Source organism: Schistocerca cancellata, chromosome 5 (assembly GCF_023864275.1).
Source record: "Schistocerca cancellata isolate TAMUIC-IGC-003103 chromosome 5, iqSchCanc2.1, whole genome shotgun sequence".
Classification (NCBI taxonomy): Eukaryota; Metazoa; Arthropoda; class Insecta; order Orthoptera; family Acrididae; genus Schistocerca; species Schistocerca cancellata.
In genome coordinates, this window is record NC_064630.1 from 350,471,674 (window position 1) to 350,490,426 (window position 18,753).

The following is an 18,753-nucleotide window of genomic DNA, read 5'->3' on the forward strand; positions in this document are numbered from 1 at the left end:
CTTGTTCTTCATATATTTTCTTGTGAACTGAAGTTTTCCCTGCATACAAGAACCAGCCATTTAAGTATTAATGTCTGATGGTCATGTGGCTTCATAGACTATCAAACACCGAACGATCTTTTGCTGGTGATCTATTCTCTGTATATGATTTACCCTGATTCCAGATGTAACAGTGAATTGGGGCTGCACTAACTACAGTCCTGATTTATTATAAGAATGATAAAAAAGGAATTTAAGTGCTTGAAAAGCATTATTTGCTAGTAACTGATATACAGCCTTTCAAGCCGGCCGGAGTGGCCGAGCGATTCTAGGCGCTACAGTCTGGAGCCGCGCGACCGCTACGGTCACAGGTTCGAATCCTGCCTCGGGCATGGATGTGTGTTATATCCTTAGGTTACTTAGGTTTAAGCAGTTCTAAGTTCTAGGGGACTGATGACCTCAGAAATTAAGTCCCATAGTGCTCAGAGCCATTTGAACCATTTGAACAGCCTTTCATTCATGTTGTCAAATTTAGTCTGGCATAGCTCTTTTTGATGCACTAAAGGTGTGTTATGATGTGCACTATGTCAACAGAACAAATTTAGAACCCTTATTCACAACTAAAAAAAATGTTTTCAAAAATATTATTTTTATGGGTACCTGCTAGCCATTCAAAAGGTTTTTACTTTAAAAATGACTAACTGTCCCTCTCAAGAATTCCTCTATGGTGTAGAGTGAATTGTCAAGGAGAAACTTCTTTAACCTACATTTGAAAACATTTCTGCTACCTATCAGACACTTTATTTCCATGGATAGACAGTCAAAAAGTTTTATAGCTGCATATTTCACCCGTTTTTCTACCAAAGTCAGACTCATTAAAGAGTAATGCACATCATTTTTCCTTCTAGCATTGTACTTATTAATATCTCTGTTACTCTCAAACTTAGTTGGATTATTGATATAGTAACAAATTTCATAAGTGAGTAGATGCACTGTGAGGCAGCGGTTAATTTTTCCAGCTTATGAAAGAGATGCCTGAAAGATACGTATGCGTAAACTGCTCACATAATTCTAATTGCCGCACGGGATTAGCCGAGCGATCTAAGGTGCTGCAGTTATGGACTGTGTGGCTGGTCCCGGTGGAGGTTCGATTCCTCTCTCAGGCATGGGTGTGTGTGTTTGTCATTAGGATAATTTAGGTTAAGTAGTGTGTAACCTTAGGGCCTGATGACCTTAGCAGTTAAGTCCCATAAGATTTCACACACATTTCAACATTTTGAACAATTCTAATTATTTCCTTGTATGCAGAGAATACTTTTGCTTAATTGAGGAGTTACTTTTGAATATTCTTTTAAAATACACCACTGAATATGCAAAATGCTTAAAGACTTCATATCCCCTATTCATATGGAAAACGTAGGCAAACCTAAGTGATTTAGCATATTTACTATTTGTGTTCCTATTTTAAGTTGTCATCAGTATGCACACATAAGAACTTAGCAATTTTCTATCTTGTTTATTATATCTGTTGATATACTGGGTTAATAGGAGGTGTGATATTTTTGACTGTATAGTATAGGGCGAATTGTGTTTCTTCAAAGTTTAAAGCTTCTTTGTTCAGCTTCACAACAATGATTGTATTATCTGCAATCGGTGCTAATATTGCGTCCTGAGTCAAATGACAAATCTCCAATGTAAAGCACGAATAGTATGGGGCTAATAATCAAACCCTGTGGAATTCCAAGTGTAATTTCTCCCCATGCAGTTGATGTGGTTTTCCTCTTTGTACTATTTGAATAACCTAGAATAACTTCCTGCATTCAGTTTCTTAAATTAGAACTAAACTAGTCATTTACTGAACAATGTATTTCATAAAAGCTTAATAGCAGTTTCAGTAGAATGGTGCTCATGAGTTTATTTATTTATTTATTTACTTATTTCATGTTCCGTAGATCTCGTACTGTGAGCACGTCACATGAGATGTGGAATGACTCAAACATACAAAACAACAAACATACAAAAAGATACAAAACAGTCTTCATTAAATGTATAAAAAATGTTCTACATAACTGCATATAGTTAATACAAAATTTCATGTCTTAATTTGCAGAAAAATTGCAAGCACATTTCTTTGTTAACAAGATGGATAATTCTATGTAAATGCTATTTCCCTTTTTGCAACATAAAACTCTTCTAGTGTATAAACAGACATTTTTTTTAGTTTTGTTTTAAAAAGAGATTCATTTTCTCTTAAACATTTTATCTGGTCAGGGAGATGATTAATAATTTTTGTTCCTGACCATTTGACACCTCTCTGAACAACTGTCAGGATCTTAAGTTCACAATGAGGAATTTCTTTCCCTCTTGTATTATATTTGTGATAGTTCTTATTTGATGGAAATTGTGCAGGGTTCTTAATTACAAAACACATCAGCAAATATATGTACTGGGATACAGCGGTCATTATTTGCAGCTTTTTGAAAAAGTAACGGCATGATGTCCTAGGGGGTACTCTGCACATAATTCTAATAGCCCTTTTCTGGGCCACCAAAATTTTCTTTGCCAAAGCTAAATTTCCCCAGAAGATAATTCGGTAACACATAACGGAGTGAAAATACGCATAGTATGTGGACTTCATAGTGGTTAAATCTCCAATGGAAGACATCATTCTCATATCATACATAGCTGTGCTCAATTTTTTTAGGGTCTGTTGTATATGGAAGGACCAGTTCATTTTGCTATCAATATTTACTCCAAGAAATTTAGACACATCCATTCTTTCTATTGGTTGATTTCCACATGTTACATTTATTTCTCTCACTTTTTTTGTTTTTGTATGGAACTGGATAAAATTTGTCTTACTTGAGTTTAGAGAGAGACCATTAACACTGAACCAGTTAGTCACTTCAGAAAGTATGTTGTTAACTGACTCCTCAAAATTAACATCTGATTTTCCATTCATGAAGACGGTGGTATCATCAGCAAAAAGAGTAAATTTACAAGGCAGGCTTGCACACAATGGTAAATCATTTATAAACATCAAAAACACCAGTGACCCCAGAATTGAGCCTTGAGGCACACCACAACTAATAGAAGTCCATTCAGACTGAGCGGAGGTATCCCTTGACTCATCTGAGCTGTTTAAAATTACTTTCTGTTTTCTTTCCTGAAGATAAGATTGCAGCCAGTTACCTGCGACACCCCTTATTCCAAGTAGTTTGGGTTTCTGCATGAGAATGTGGTGATCTACACAATCAAATGCCTTTGATAAGTCACAGAAAACACCAATTCCTATCATTTTTTGATTTAGACATTCCAGTACTTCAGTTGTAAGTGCATACACTGCATCCTCAGTTAAACAGCCCCTTTGAAAGCCAAACTGGCTCTTGTTGATAAATCTGTTCATTATGAGGTGTTCAGTAATTTTATTGTGCATTAATTTTTCTAGAATTTTAGAGAAGGCTGTTAACAGTGAAATAGGGTGGTAGTTAGTGAGCTAAGCTCTATCACCCTTCTTGTGTAGGGGCTTCACAATGGCATACTTGAGTCTTTCAGGAAAAATGCCTTGTTGAAATGAAGCATCAAAAATATGGCACAGAATATCACTAATCCATATACATGAAAATTTCAATAAATTATTGGATACATTATCTACTCCTGCAGAGTTCTTACACTTTAAAGACCAGATGACAGTTTCAATTTCCTCTACAGTGATAGGATTAAATGTACATTTCTGGTATTATGTTGGAGTATGCATCCCGACATAAAGTCATAGCTTCCTCAACAGAGGGCCTACAGCCAATTTGTTGGGTTACTGACAGGAAATGTTTGTTAAAAATTTCAGTCAAATCTGTGATCCCGTTCCTACACAGAAGAATGACGTACACATTCTTTACCTTATTGTTATTATTACTGATAGTATTAAAACTTATTTTCACAACCTATGATTCAAGGTTCATTGCAGATTGTTTTCAATTGACAAGTGGTCACCACAACTCTTGATGACTTTACGAAGTTTTCGTAGAATATCTGTGATTCCAAATAATAAGAGCCCCCGTATGCCGCCGTTTTACTGCATCCTAGAATTTAATATAGGGCTCTATTGAGTTGGTGCAGTACGAATCCCGTTACCGACATTATTATTTTCTAGATACTTCCAGTTACTATTTCTGCGGCCTCCATGACGAATTATGATTTTAAAATTCCCGCCTAAATCAATCAATTTACCGGAATAGCACAAACCTCTATCGTATGACCTTTTTAATCTTAAATGGAAATAATCAAGAATAAAGCACATTCTGAAAGTTTAAATGTATAATGTGCGATGGCTATTAACTAGAAACGTTAGATAAGTTTTGCATTTTCAAGTGTCCGTTTAGGTCTTTGTTCTCACATGTAATATCTTTGGCAGAGGTTGTTTGTGTGAAGCGAATTCTATCTGTGTCGAAAGGTGTTGGGTAAATGGCGTCTCGTGAGTGATTGTAAAGGGGTATTTTTGAAATTTTAGTCTCTCGAGTAAGTGGTGGTAAATTTAAAGAGTAAATCCACCGAATTTATAATACACCAGAGGAAACAATCGGCAATATGTCTCGCTACAGAGATTGGGATTTGTCATGCAAAGTGTTTGTGGGAAATCTGGGAAGTAGCGCTTCCAAATATGAAATTGAATCCGCTTTCAGTAAGTATGGGCGTCTTAGAGATGTTTGGCTAGCGAGAAACCCACCTGGGTTTGCCTTTGTGCAGTTTGAAGACCCGAGAGACGCTGAAGATGCTGTTCGGGGTCTCGACGGTATTAGAATGTGTGGCTCCCGCGTAAGGGTGGAGATGTCAACAGGGAGAAGCCGAAGAAGTGCCGGTGGTGATCGTCGTGGTCGTTCAAGATCCCGAACACCACGACGTCGTTCTTACAGCCGATCCAGATCCCGAAGTGCATCACCGAGACGTTCTCGTGGAGATTCACGAGACAGAAGATAAACTAACAAAAAAAAAAAAAAATCAGGTGGGCAATTTATTCATTTTTGCTCTCGTGGTGAGATACCATTAAAATTAATTTTTGTTAAACTTGTTGTTGTGTGACCTTGACTGGAATTCCTGTAACACTTTTTTGTGCATTGTTACAGTATTACCATTTTTGTGTCCGCATGTTTACTTACACGTGTTATATGTTGGAAAAAATGCCTACAAAGTAACAGTATTTTCTTTCAGCGATCAGCATGGAGAAATGTCTAGCCGATTCAGGTAGGCCTAAATTATCTCCATTGTATTATGGACTATGTTTGTGGTGCCTTTCGTGAAAGATCTGGAGCAGAATACTTTGTGTTGGTGGATTTAAATTTGCCAAGATGTTTTCAGATGTTACTTTTAATGACATTTAATATGTTCATTTGTCCATATTTTTTTGTAATTATGAATTCATATTATTGTAGATATATTATGGAATGGAAAGATGTATGCGAAATTTTTGAAGCTATACAGGTAAGAGTTTTGACGAAATCGACCGAAGATAATGTTTTTGTATTATCCTCTATAAGAAGACTCATGCCATTACGTTAAAGAATACTTTTCTCAGAATATTCACGATATCTCGGTAATTAAAATACAGCTAGTGTACAGTAAGAATGATTGCCCTTACTGAATACTATAACGAATTCTGTGAATTCTATAAGTCTGTGTAAAACAGCGTAATCACGACTTAGGGGTGGGGCAGAAGAGAAATCTTCATAGCAGTTAATAAGTGATGAATTTAAAAGAATTGTTAAGAAGATACATTTGCAGCAAGTTTGTGTCCAGCAAGGTAAGAATTTGTGACATAGGCTGGTAATTGTCTTTCTTGTGTGAGTGTGTAAAGGGAAATGGTAATAGATGTGGAATTTTATACCCCTTCAAATAAATTCATCTTAACCTCTAAAATATTCTTGACATGCATTTTAACCTTTTCTATTCAATGCACTGTTCACAAGTGATGATAAATGTATGCTCAAAGTATTTTCGTAATGACTGAGTGCTTTAGATGTGTCGAATACATCAATTTTCGTTGTCTACATTAAGTTGTGATAGCCCTACATTTGTATCGGGTCTCAGAATAAACTTTTCTGATAGCTGGAGCCTAGCTCTGACTTGTGGAACGTCTCATAAATGTGATACTGTATTTTGTGAAAGTTTCTTCAGATTATCTTTTATTAAAATATATGGGTCTAATGCTGCACTTCATGTAAAGTTGAGGAAGCATAGATATTTTCAACATTTCTCAGTTGTATTGCACTTCATTTTTTCCCCCTGACATACATTGTGTAATATTACTGTTTCATGAATAAAGTTCTCAATTTTCTACAAACTCGTCCATGCATTTTGTCCAACATTTATTGCAAACAAGGGTAAGGAACACCCAACTAGTTCCATTCGTTTTTTTGCTTAGTTGCAGTTAAACTGTCAGATTGAATAGTAAACTTATTTCAGCTTGTACAGATTGAAAGTAGGCCATTTTCCTTGTCTTGTGAACTGTTGTAATGATGTTTTTCACTCTGTCTTGAGCAAGCAGTGAAAGAAAAAATAGGTGTTTAAAGTTAAAGGAGCAGCAATAAAGCTTTGAGGTTTGTCGTCATTCTGTGAGAAGGCAAAGTGGTTTGAAGAGCAGTCAAATGGAATTGATGGGGTGGGGGGGGGGCGGCACTGTGTGGTAAACATAAACAGGTAAATGAGGATTAAATTAGGTGATGGTGAGGAAATTGGATTAGAAAAGCATACCAAAATTATTTCTGTTTGGACAACAAAATTACTTATAATGGCTCAAGTAGAGAGGCTATAAAATGCAGACTGGCTGCAGCACAAAAAGCATTTCTGAGGAAGAGAAATTTAGCATTGAATATGAATTTGTGTTGGGAAGTATTTTCTGGAAGAATTTGTTTGGAGCTTATTCTTGTATGGAAATGAAATTTGGAGAATAAACAGTTCAGCTGAGGAGAATAAAAGCTTAGGAAATCTGCTGCAGAGCAATGATGAATGTACACATACATACTGAATCTAATGGGGTGGGGGGGTGATTTTTTTATTGCAACTTGACCAGATGGCAGATCAACTGGGAGGCCTTGTGCTGAGGCAGCAGGGAGGAATTGTAAATTTGGTGACAGAGGGAAGTGCAGGGGTTGAAGGGAATAATATGGGAACCATGTTCAAATGGATGTAGGTTGCAGAAATTCAAGGGAGATGACGAGACTTGCACAGGATAATGTATTGTGGGAATTGCATAAGACAAGTCACTAGAATGAAAAGCACACCGACAGAATTGTCCAAGTAATAAAAGGAAAATGGATGTAAATAAGTTTTATACAATTTTGTTAAAATTGCCTTCTTAATTATAGACTTGTGCACCGTCAGGTAGGGCTTCATGAATGCATTTAGCCTTTTACTGTTTCCATTACTGTCTTTCGTCTTCCCTTCCCTCCTCCACCCCCAGTCTTGTTTTTTAGAACATATTTTTATAACTTTTTCTATTGCTAGGCGTATGCAGATTCCCTTTAACTACGTGTACTGTAATTGTTTATTCATGTAATTAGATATCTGGTTTATGCTGCTTACTGCATTTTCATGTTATAAGTTGGGATGGATTTTATTTGGCAGGAAGTGAGTGTAATATTTGCCTTTTTACAGCAGCACTATTTTGCAGAGTGTACTGTCTGATGTGTAATCGCATATCTTCTGCTTCACATCAAGCCCTTTCTGTATTAGGACTGTATTGTTTGTATGGTTTCTTCAGTTAATAACTTCCCTCACACTTGCTTATGAAATACATTTGGTGATTAATGTATAACAAGTTAGTCTTTAATACAATAAAGATTCAAGACTTCTTGAGGCTGCAGTGTATTGGTATTAGATTGTTCATACAATGTAGATTATGGCTTTTGGATTAGTCTCCATCAGATGCTGTTCAACAGCCAAGGAGAGTTAATCAGTTGCTCCTGTCCATGATGCAGTGAGTGATCTGAAATTTTGTGTGAAGGCAGCCTGAGGAAGTCTAATGTTTCACATAAAATACATTGTGGCTGTGTGTCTCAGGTGATATTATTAAGAGCTACTGCAGACATAATTGCGTCATCACTACCCCGCATAAGCAGAAAAATGTCAGGCTATTGAAAAGAATAAAGGGTTCAAATTGCCTGCTGAACAACTCCCATCCCCTTATTGCACTATTTTTAGATTTTGCACATATTTATTTCCCAGACAAGCAGCTTCTTGTGTACAGTATGATGCAAAATATTTTGAATTTGTTCGGCCCCCATCCGCCCCCCCCCCCTCTCTCTCTCTCTCTCTCTCTCTCTCTCTCTCTCTCTCTCTCTCTCATATTAAATGTGAGATTTGAAATTCAGAAAGATGTATCAGAAATGTCAGTAAAAACCCACTAGGTACAGTGTGGTGTTTCTATTTATTACTTTAAGTAAATTTTGTAGTCAGATGGAGCTTAGTTTTTCTGCCTGCCATATTTTGAAAAGTTGTGTGCATAAAGATTTCAGGTTGTGCTCTTTAGTACTGGAATGATTTGTGAACCAGTATTGAATGTAAATTATTCCATAGTCTTGGCGTACTTTAAATGGAACAACCTTATAGTATCAGAAGTTTTTATTGCCTTAGGCGTTTCACACTTTAGACTGTGAATCTTCAATAATTTCCATCAGTTTTCGCTGACAGCTGATTTTATTTCTTAATTAGCACTTTGCTGCTTTCATTTTTGTTTTTAAGTTCATTCTTTCTAGTCATATTTCTTTCAAAAATCTTTGTGTGCTTGAATCCACTCTGAAGCAGAATCTTAGTTATCTCTAGAATGAAATTTCCACTCTGCAGCGAAGTGGGCTCTGGTATTAACTTCTTAGTAGATTAAATCTGTGTGCTGGACCGACATTAGAACTTTGCCTTTTCATGAGCAAGGATTCTACCAGCTGTATTACCCAGACAACTCAAACCCATCCCCATAGCTTTACTTCTGCCAGTACATTTCCTAACTTCACACTTCAACGAAACACGTTGGCTATCACTCCTGGAAGAAAGGATATTGGAGAGACATGGCTTAAGCCACAGCAAGGGGAATATTTCCAGAATGAAATTCTCACTGTGCAGTGGAGTGTGTGCTGATATGAAATTTTCTGGCAGATAAAATCTGTGTGCCAGACAAAGATCCAAACTCTGGGCCTTTGCCTTTTGTGGACAAGTGTCTCATTTGGGCGCACACTTTTAATCTGCTAGGAAGTTTTGTATCTTGTTTTGGCACCTATGCACAGCTAAATCACTCCACTGTACACTGAGCTGTTGTCTTGACCACTCAAGGTGTTAAAATGACGAATGTAATATATGTATCATGTCACTGTCTCGCATCTGATGCAGCAAGGAAAACTGCATTGTTAATTACTATTAGTAGATGGGAACAAGGGAGATACTCGGAGGGCAATGTTGGGTGCAAAGACTATAGAGTTAAACATCATTGTTAGGTGGTCATGACAATTGGATTGAACAAATGAGTGTGAAACATTGCTTGCATATGACTTACAAAAATTTGATGCTATTGTACCAGGCACTGTTCAGTTTTAGCCTGTATTGTTTCTCCAGTCTTTATTATATGGAATATGTGTGAAAAATTTGCAAGGTGTTGGAAGAATTACAAAAAGTTTATAATTTCTTATTTTGCTGCTTATTTAGAATCAGATTTTTAAACTTAATTTCTTACAGAAAAAATTCCATGGTATATGAAAACAATTGCTTCTGTTACCTCAGCACTTCTCATTTGTGTACATAGAATATTCTTAGGAGGGTTTTTTATAAGATGGATCAACCAGTGAAGCCAAAAGTTTTTGAGAAGGTAAAGCTTATTAAAATTCTTCAGAGTGCTGTCAGCTGTAAAGTTTGGCATCCATATTTTTAGTGCAAAGGACAATCCCACTGGATGTTAGGGAATGGTAGGAAGTGTCATTATCAGGTGGTGCTTGTTCGTACTTGGCAGAATGTCAATGGCATGTTATTGCTTTGCTCAGTACTGAGTGGTGAAAATAAGATTTAGAGACTGTATTCACAAATTCAATAGCTATTAACAGCATTAAGAAACTAGCAATAATTTCATTGACTAAGGTAAAATTAACAGTGGATGTCCTTGACAAATCCCACCACTGCTTAGTTGTGAAGGAATAAGAAGTGTTGTGCAGATATTTGAGCCTTAGCGCTTACTTGGTTGAGAAGATATATATGTGCACACACACACACACACACACACACACACACACACACACACACACACACACACACACACCAAACAATATGTGGAAGCCAGTACATAGCACCTGTTACCTTTATACTTCATCCTGTTTTCTTCCTGAGTGTTTGAAAAACTTCCAAAAGTGTTTTCCTTCAATAGAGCTAATTTTTTAACTGTTGAAACAATTTTCATTAAAAGGCTTGCTTATATCCTGTTTGTCCATCTGTTGTAAAAATATTTGTTCCTTTGTTAGTTCATCTCCCATATTGAACAGCACTTAAGTTATCATGCAGGCTTTGCAGTGTGTCTCAAAAACATATCAGAAAATAAGATGAAGATTAAGAACAAGAAATGAACTATATATGTTAGTGTTGAGAGTATTCATTTGTTTCCAATGTTAGCAGACTACGCCACAGTGCATGTGCAATCTTCTACATACTCAGGATTTTAAAACTGTATGCTTGTCGCATTCAGTTGATCATTGGTATTCTGCAAGTATGTCTTGTGCACACGTCTTTAGTAGTCCATTTAGAAGTCAGTTGTGTGAAGCATGCCTTTCACAAAAATGAGGGAGTACAGAATGTAGAAACTTTCAAATGAACAGCCATAAATGATAATCTTTAAAGTGTATTAGCTGTCAGCTTCAGTGACAACCATTGAAGTGAAAATCTTCCCATTGTACTAGGTTTTTCGGAAGTGTTGGATGTTGTAGTTATTGACAATAAAAACATTATTGTAGAGACTTTTTGACTCATTATAATGCAGGCTAATTTTATGAAATTAAAACTACCCTCTGTATATGCTGAGTGTTGGGGGCATTTGTCCAGTACAGTTGCACATTCAAAATGTAGCTCCCTTGCAAACATCTGTGGTTTCTGTAATGTAGGTCAATTCTAGAATGTTCTCCAGTTTCCCATCATGATTCAAGCGGCTGCTGTCTATAGCAAATTTAGCACAAAAGTTAAATTTTAGATTTCTTCCCACCATAAATTTCGCTCCCCTGCTCCCCCAGAGTATTTTAGTTTGAAAATGTTACTGGCATAAACATCTCTAAGAACAGATATCTATGCCCATGACTTGGAGTGCCAACTTTTGTTTTATCCTTTTAATACTTATTGGAGAAAGACTTAGTGCAAGACTGTTTTTGTTGCCGTATATTAAGTGGGTTCTCCCTTATTTCCAAACCAGTTTTGAAGTATCTCATATTGACTTCAAGAAATTAAACCTGTCAAGAACCCATTTTCAAAACTCCAAATGCTTTGTGTAGTTAGCAGTGTGGTATCCGCCTGTTAAATTGCTCTTGACAAGAACACTCTTTACTGTATGTTTGACATGATTATCAATCCCATCTTCAGATTACGTGAATGTACAGCAGACTTCTTCAGTCATTATCTGCACTTAACACTTTTTATTTTGTGGTAGCCATTGATAACTATCCTGATTAAGAATTTTTGTTCACCCACCTTTGTCAAAATTAATTGAAACTGATGATGGTTGCCATGAACTGTGCTCCTCACATTTCGATTTGTAGCAGCTGGTACTTAGAGTATCATTATCTTCCCACACCTTCCCTGTTCCTTTCTTTGTGAAGAATGCAGGGGAAGGATTATCAACACGGTATGAAATCATCCCATGATTTACAATCATTATCACTTCCCATTACGTATGTTAGAAAGTAATATGATGCTTGACTCTTCGTAAAATGTGGATTCTCATAATTTCACAGGTTAACCTCTCTGTGACACTTTTGTATACTCTGACAATGAAAATTTGCTAGTTAGGTTTCATCAGAAAGTTTTTCTCTGTTGATCCATCGATTAAGTCCTTTATGGAATAGCATTACCCACAAATCAGTCAAACAAGGATTTTGTAAGTTACCTCTTTCATGGCTGGATTACATTGAAGGTGAAGAATTCTCAGTACCAAATATAATAGCTCTGCAAATTAATATTGAAATAACCAGAAATTGTAAATAATCAGGCAGAACAGTGTCGGTTTCAAATGACAGTAGCCAGGTCCCATACAGAACAGTCTGCATTTGTGAGCCATAGATAGTTACGTTAGAACATTAGCTTAGGTTGAAGCTGGGCTGATAAAAATGAGTACTTACCCAACAAGTATATGTTATGTTGCATCATGGTAAAACTCTATAGTTAAATTGTGTTTTTTGTGGCTGTTATGCCGAGAAAGAACAACATTCATCACTTTCATTAGAATTGAGTGGAATAAAACATCTTATGTTCAAACCACACTTCAGGTTAGAGTAACACAATGTGCCTGAACTATGGACTTAGTAGTAGCACTTTCCGTACCTTCGTCAAAGTGTTCATTTCTGTATTCTGTCTTGATTCTTCAGTACATAGTAACTAAAAATAAAGACAAGTGTAAGTTAACAGTAATCCTTGCTAAAATAAATTACAAAAATAATCTACTAGTAATAAAGCAACATAATTAGGAAAAAATTGTTACGCGGATAACTTTTTGTTGGAAACTGAAATTATGCAATAGTATACAGGTTTGTTCATTCATGTATCAAATATCTTGATAATATAATTTAATCTTGCTGATATAAGAAGTTGTAAACTTTCTCTGTAATATTCTGTTTTGTACCAGTTTCATAATAGTCTAAGCTGCTAGGGATACTTTGACCTGTTGATCATGAATGTTAGGCTGCTAGGTACTTGCCAATTCGTAAGAATGAGTTTGGTTGATAAGGTTATCTTATGAAATACTATTGCTGGGCTGAGTCTTGTATGCTTGTAAAGTACATACCGCCAAATTACCTATATATGTAAATCATCATAGGATGTCTACTGTGCAGTAACTCAAAATGTGCCACATTATGCAGCATTTATTTGTGGGCAATAAAATGCGAAATGAGCCAAATGCAAACAAGTTGTAGTTGCTGTATTCTTCCGTCGTCAGGTGGTATGATACAGTTTATGATTACAGTGAGCTGTATCTGCAGGGAGTGCGCAAGAATATCACTTGGTCACACATGGAATAACAAAATTCATTCCATGATTCACAGTAGTTAGGCACATGATGTAAGCAGTGCTTCTGTTCACACGTGACAACTTCCACTGCTTCCTGCTCTGAAGGTCAGTACTCAGTGAAAGCACAGTGCTACATATTATGCTAATGCAGTATCGTGCAGTCTAAAATAAAAATCTGAAAAATGGGTTGATGGTTCATCAGCATTGAAGCTGCTTGAATTGATGCTGAAGCACCATTGACTATTTACTATTGTTCACCTGGAATATTGCCTAGAAGGCAAATGGTGATCTTGTCAGATTTTAAAAGGGGTTTGTATGCAGAAATTAAGCTGCTCACCCTGAGCAAAAAGGTTTGTTGCTTCTAAGTGAAAAATGGTCTTCATATAATTTTGCTGTTACTCAGAGGTAGAAACATGCATGGAATTGTTTTATACAAGGCATGTCTCAAAAGTAATGGTGAATTGATGTGAAAGTGACTGCAGTGATCAGCTCACAGTAGTACATGTAAATCCTTGGATGTAAATAACCACATATCCTCAGTTATGCATGGCAGCAATGTGAATTGGCTGTGAAAATACAAGATCATCATCAAATGTTAGAGGCAGTGTATGTGGCGAGGCTATTTTGTAGGGATAAGACCTTAAGATTTTAAAAATGCTGTGTAACTGTTGCTTCATGATTCACTTGTTATCGACTTTTTACTGGTGTGTCTTACGATACTTCTTATTACCCAGAAACTTAAAAGATTAAATCTAAAATGCTCAAGATGCTCTCAAAAAATTGGAATTTGCAGTTGTTAGCAAGTAGTGGAATTATGAAAGTGAAATAATTCTCACATGGGTGTAGAAGAAACAACCACTTTCATATGACAGCAAGTTGGAACAGCAATGCATAAGTTTCATCACTCATTCACTAAAAGTTCAAGACAGTCTGCCCAGAAAGTTTTGCAACTGCATTTTGGAAGCTGAGTAATATTCCTCTGACACATTTCATATAGCCCAAAATATCAAAATAACAAGTATTCTGAAACTGAATGTAACTTGCTTGTGAGGGACAGACAGTGAAATTAGAATAGTGTTTCATCTCTGTGTCATGAGAAGTGCTTTAAGAATGGTTATGATCATGCAAAAGTGTGTAATTTTTGTCAACATATGACATTTTCCATCCAATTGGCCCTTATTTTTGAGACACACATTGTATATACCTGATGGCAGAAGATTATTGTATTATTGGCTTTCATAGACTTAACAGATGCTTAAATATTACAACCTACTAACATTTAGAAGACATAAATGCAATATTCGACTGTCATCACAGAATTAAGAAATGCAGTTCTTTGCATCTTCCAACCAATGAAGTAAAACAGTAGATCTGTTGATATAATTTTAATGGTAATTAAATGTGTACATGCATAACATTTAGATACATCACTATTTTAGTTGGTGCTACCATAGCATATATAATGTGCAGTGTAGCTGTGAATGTTCTATTTCATGTGAGCAAATTAAGTACAAAATAAATATTTATGGAGAGGTGCATTTGTGTTGGTTATCACTGTTAACATTGATAGATGCAGGTTTGTGCTGACAATTACTCTGAGGCCATTAATATGAAATCACTTTAACTAATGGGTCCTCCAGAGCTGAGATTCTCTGTTGGAAACAATTGTATTCAGTCCTAACTTTGAAAATGTTCTTCAGAGGCCGTGTACCGTATTATCGTGGCTCACTGCTTAAATTTACAATGATTTTCATTAGTCACCTGTAAAAATAATGAAGTCATAGATCTGTTTCCTGATGGGAAATAATGTGCACATGAAACCATTTTATATAGTCTGGCAAAAACTACAAATTCCATTGTGTGTTTGAACGCCAGTGAAACGTAATTTTCTTGACACTGGACAATTAATATTAAACAAGAAGGGGTCTTTGTTTTGTTATACACCAAAAGTATATTATGAATGGCAACACCATTTGATGTTAAAGCCTTCTGCATAACATTGCCATTGATTGTAGTTTGGACATTTAGTTTGTGAGTAATTGTGTACCATTCATTATCTACATTCCACTAATGTGAATTTGTTTATAAAGTACTACCCATACTAGTGTTTCTTTGTTGTGAAGCAGATTTTTCTTTTCAGTTTGTCAGCAGTTCCTTTATGTAAAAAAGTTAGTGTACATGGAGCAGTTAGAACAAAAGAATATTCCCCTGTGTTGGTGCCATCTCCAAAGTAATCACTTGAGTTTCTGCCTTGCTGTGTTATTGTTTCACGTATTCTTTCAATCACATCAAGATAGAAACTTAAGTGATTACTTTGGTGACAATACTAACAAGAGGTGATAATGTTTTGTTGGTAATTGCTCCATGTAGACTGACTTATGATCTTAAGTGGGGGGGGGGGGGGGGGTTGAAAAGTAGATTTACTTTAAAATGTGCCAACCTGCTGTTCAGTGCCTCATGTAATTCATGTTATTTTGCTTTGATCACATCTACGCACATTGGCCAAGGCATTGTGGGGGTCATTCAAACTTACATATTGGACATAGACATACTATGTTGTTACATGTTCAGAAATTATAACATGGTGTTAACAAGTTGTTGAATGATGGCCATTATCCAGTAAAATCTAAACTGAAAAAAGAGATGTAGGGTGTTCAGAAGTTAATTATGTTGCATTCTTATCATTCATTTTCTCTCTGCAGGTTGATCAAACTGCCAGGATGAAGAGGCTTCGACATACATCTCCAACAGAAAAAGTGGACAACCCATAGTAGTTGCTTTTACCAGGAGGCATGTGTCGTTCACTGAAAGCAAAAATCTTATACAACATTGTCAAACTTCAATTTCTCAGAGCTTTGAATATTAGGAAACTATCAGGCTGCACCATGTGGCTCCTGTGGTGGCCCATTCAACAATATTCCTCACAGTTTTGTATGCATCATCACGTCTCAGTTCATAATGTACACTTCCTCAGTTTACTCCATATATGCTTTCCGGCATCTCATGAAGTATGGCTGTTACTGTAAATGCATGCTTATACACATTCCACAGCACTTGTTTCTTTGCCCAACATAGTGGCCTCCTCTCCTGTGTTCAAGTACTCATGAGATGAAGATTTGCAATGTTCTAAATGTAATTTGGTTGTCAGGTGTTAAAAGTTTGATATATGCATATATATTGATTTATGCACACCGATATTAAAACAATTATTGCATAGTTACGAAGCACAAACTTCTTTCTTCTTGGGGAATGGTTTACTTTGGTTTTTGTGTTCACAAAGAAGTGCCATTGTCTGTCTAATAATGAAAGTAAAAGAAGTTGGTACATTGTAATATCAGCAACCCAGTAAACTTCTGAACATGTTTTCAAACATGTTAATTAAACTGAGTGTCTAAGGATAATTGTTCATGGTTATTGTTTCAGTGAAGTTCTGTTCATGAATACGTATGCCAATTTTGTATCCCACTAGCTGTGTAATAAGTAGGTAGTACTGTTGCTGTTACTAAGTAATAGTATACAAAATCAATACAGTGTCTCTAGGTTATATAAAAGTGTTCATTAATAATATACTTGGCTATTCACTGCAAAACTTAATTGCATCTCTACCATCAGGGATTAATTTTCAGGGATGGACATAATACAAAATGAAAATTACTATATTTACTGTCAGCTGAAGCCATGTTTCTTCTGTTGCTTTTAAAGTGTGACTTTGTTCTTCACGGAACAGAATTGTTATAATTTCTCATTTTCTGTGCTCATATCTGGGATGCAGAATGTCTCTTCCACCTGGCACCCTGTTTGATCCATTTATAATTTCTCTTAATTGTGAAAAGTCTTTATACTAAGTATCTGTAACTTGTTTGAAATCCATGTCAAAGTTTCGAAAATAAAGATTGAACGAAAAGATTTATTGGATCTTCTTAAAGCTGTTCTTGTCACTTGTGTTAAACATGAAAACAACCTAGTAATTCTTACCAGTATGTGCTTGCTGTTACCACTGAATAATAGTGCAGCACATTTCCTCATTAATTTGTTGCAGTTTATTTCAGAACACAGTGATGTAGTAGTAATCATAGCTTTCACAGTAAATATGTAGAATATTACCTTTTTTTCTTTCAAGAAACCTATGTGGTATTAAAAGTTTTTACATTCCAGTAAATATTGTTATTCTTTTGTATAGTTATGAAGAAGCAAACAGTTGCTTGATTATTGAGTGAGATAATTAGGAGGAAGAATTAAATATAAAGTTCATTCAAAGAAGAATGTTATTTATCAACTAGACTATTGAAATTTTAGCGTCAAAAAACTGACATTTTGGTGTGTGTGTCTGTATGTGACAATCTTTGTCCCTTCAATTATTGACCTTATGAATTAACATTAATATGTAATGTAAGTACATCTGAGGTAGTGTAAGTACTATATACCATTGATTAGTAAAAATGTGGTGTGTCCCTTCATTAATTCAACTCTTTGAAAGATCCTGATGCCACTGTCCAGGTTGATATTCACAATTGCACTTTTTTCGTGATATATTTTTATTTTATTGTGCCCACAGGTGAAGTTCAGTTTCTGGAAATGAGTGATTTCTACTTCATGTAATCAAATACGTGTTTTAATAAAGGTATTTAAAAGTATGCAGCACTTGTTATTCTGTAGAATAATTCTTGTTTCAGTATTTTAATTCTGTGTGCAGTCAGGAGTATATATTTGTTAGAACAAAATGACATTTGACAACAGAGGGGGTCCCTACATTATTTCTGGCAGATTGGAAAGATGACCAATTCTGCTGTGCAGTTTGCCTCATTGCTGTCAATCGTCCAACTATCACTACTGATGCAAGGTTAATATGTACTAACTTTTTTCCATTTTGATAATCATGGATGTTTTGTTTCTCCATACATGTCTTCAGGTATTCGCATTTTATGTGCTTCAACTGTATAAGAGCAGTCGCTACAGAAATCAGTACAGTCTATCACATAACTGCAGAGAGTGAGACTGGAATGTAATGTGCCTAAACAAATTTGAGCAGAAAGGGGGTGTCTATTTAACAATTGCCATTCCAGGTTTAATCTCATAATAGCTGATGTAATCAGAGATGAAATACTTTATTGTTCTTGGAAAAAGATGTGACATATACTGACGGTAAAAGGGGCAAAAAAGATTATTCATTTGTTAGTTACTACTTTTGAATGTTGTATAACAGTACATGTAAGAACAAAGAAAAAAAGTCTGCCAGCATTTCTGTTCACATTACAGTAGTCAAATAGCTTCATTTCTGAAACATTTTTTATGAAAATTAGGATAACGAAAGAAGATATGGGTTTTGCACAGCCAATATTTTTGGAAACGATGCAGGTTGGCAGGGAGGAGGGAATTTGAGAACTTACATTTCAGCTCAGAATATGTTACAGGAGTCTGCAACAGAGGGATGTCGGTGTGATAAGAAAGTAGTTTTTTGGGTCACTTTTCCCAGTCTTCTTGTAGCTTGGTGTGGCCTCTTCTATTCTCCAGCTATTGGCCATGTGATAATTAATACATTGCAGT

General features: G+C 35.8%; 1 protein-coding gene across 4 annotated transcripts; it reads left to right on the forward strand.

Moving 5' to 3' along the window:
- Positions 1-4,390: 4,390 nt before the first annotated feature.
- LOC126187403 (RNA-binding protein 1-like) lies at positions 4,391-17,115 on the forward strand. Of its 4 annotated transcripts, XR_007537721.1 has the most exons (4): positions 4,391-4,978; positions 5,185-5,217; positions 13,166-13,314; positions 15,912-17,115. XR_007537721.1 is itself a non-coding variant. In XM_049928466.1 (2 exons), the coding sequence occupies exon 1, from the start codon at positions 4,564-4,566 to the stop codon at positions 4,951-4,953; it is 390 nt and encodes a 129-aa protein (XP_049784423.1). In that variant the 5' UTR covers positions 4,391-4,563; the 3' UTR covers positions 4,954-4,978; positions 15,912-17,115. The 4 variants fall into 4 exon arrangements, 1 of the variants encoding a protein (XP_049784423.1); XR_007537723.1 differs by lacking the exon at positions 13,166-13,314; XR_007537722.1 differs by lacking the exon at positions 5,185-5,217.
- The last annotated feature ends 1,638 nt before the right edge of the window (positions 17,116-18,753 follow it).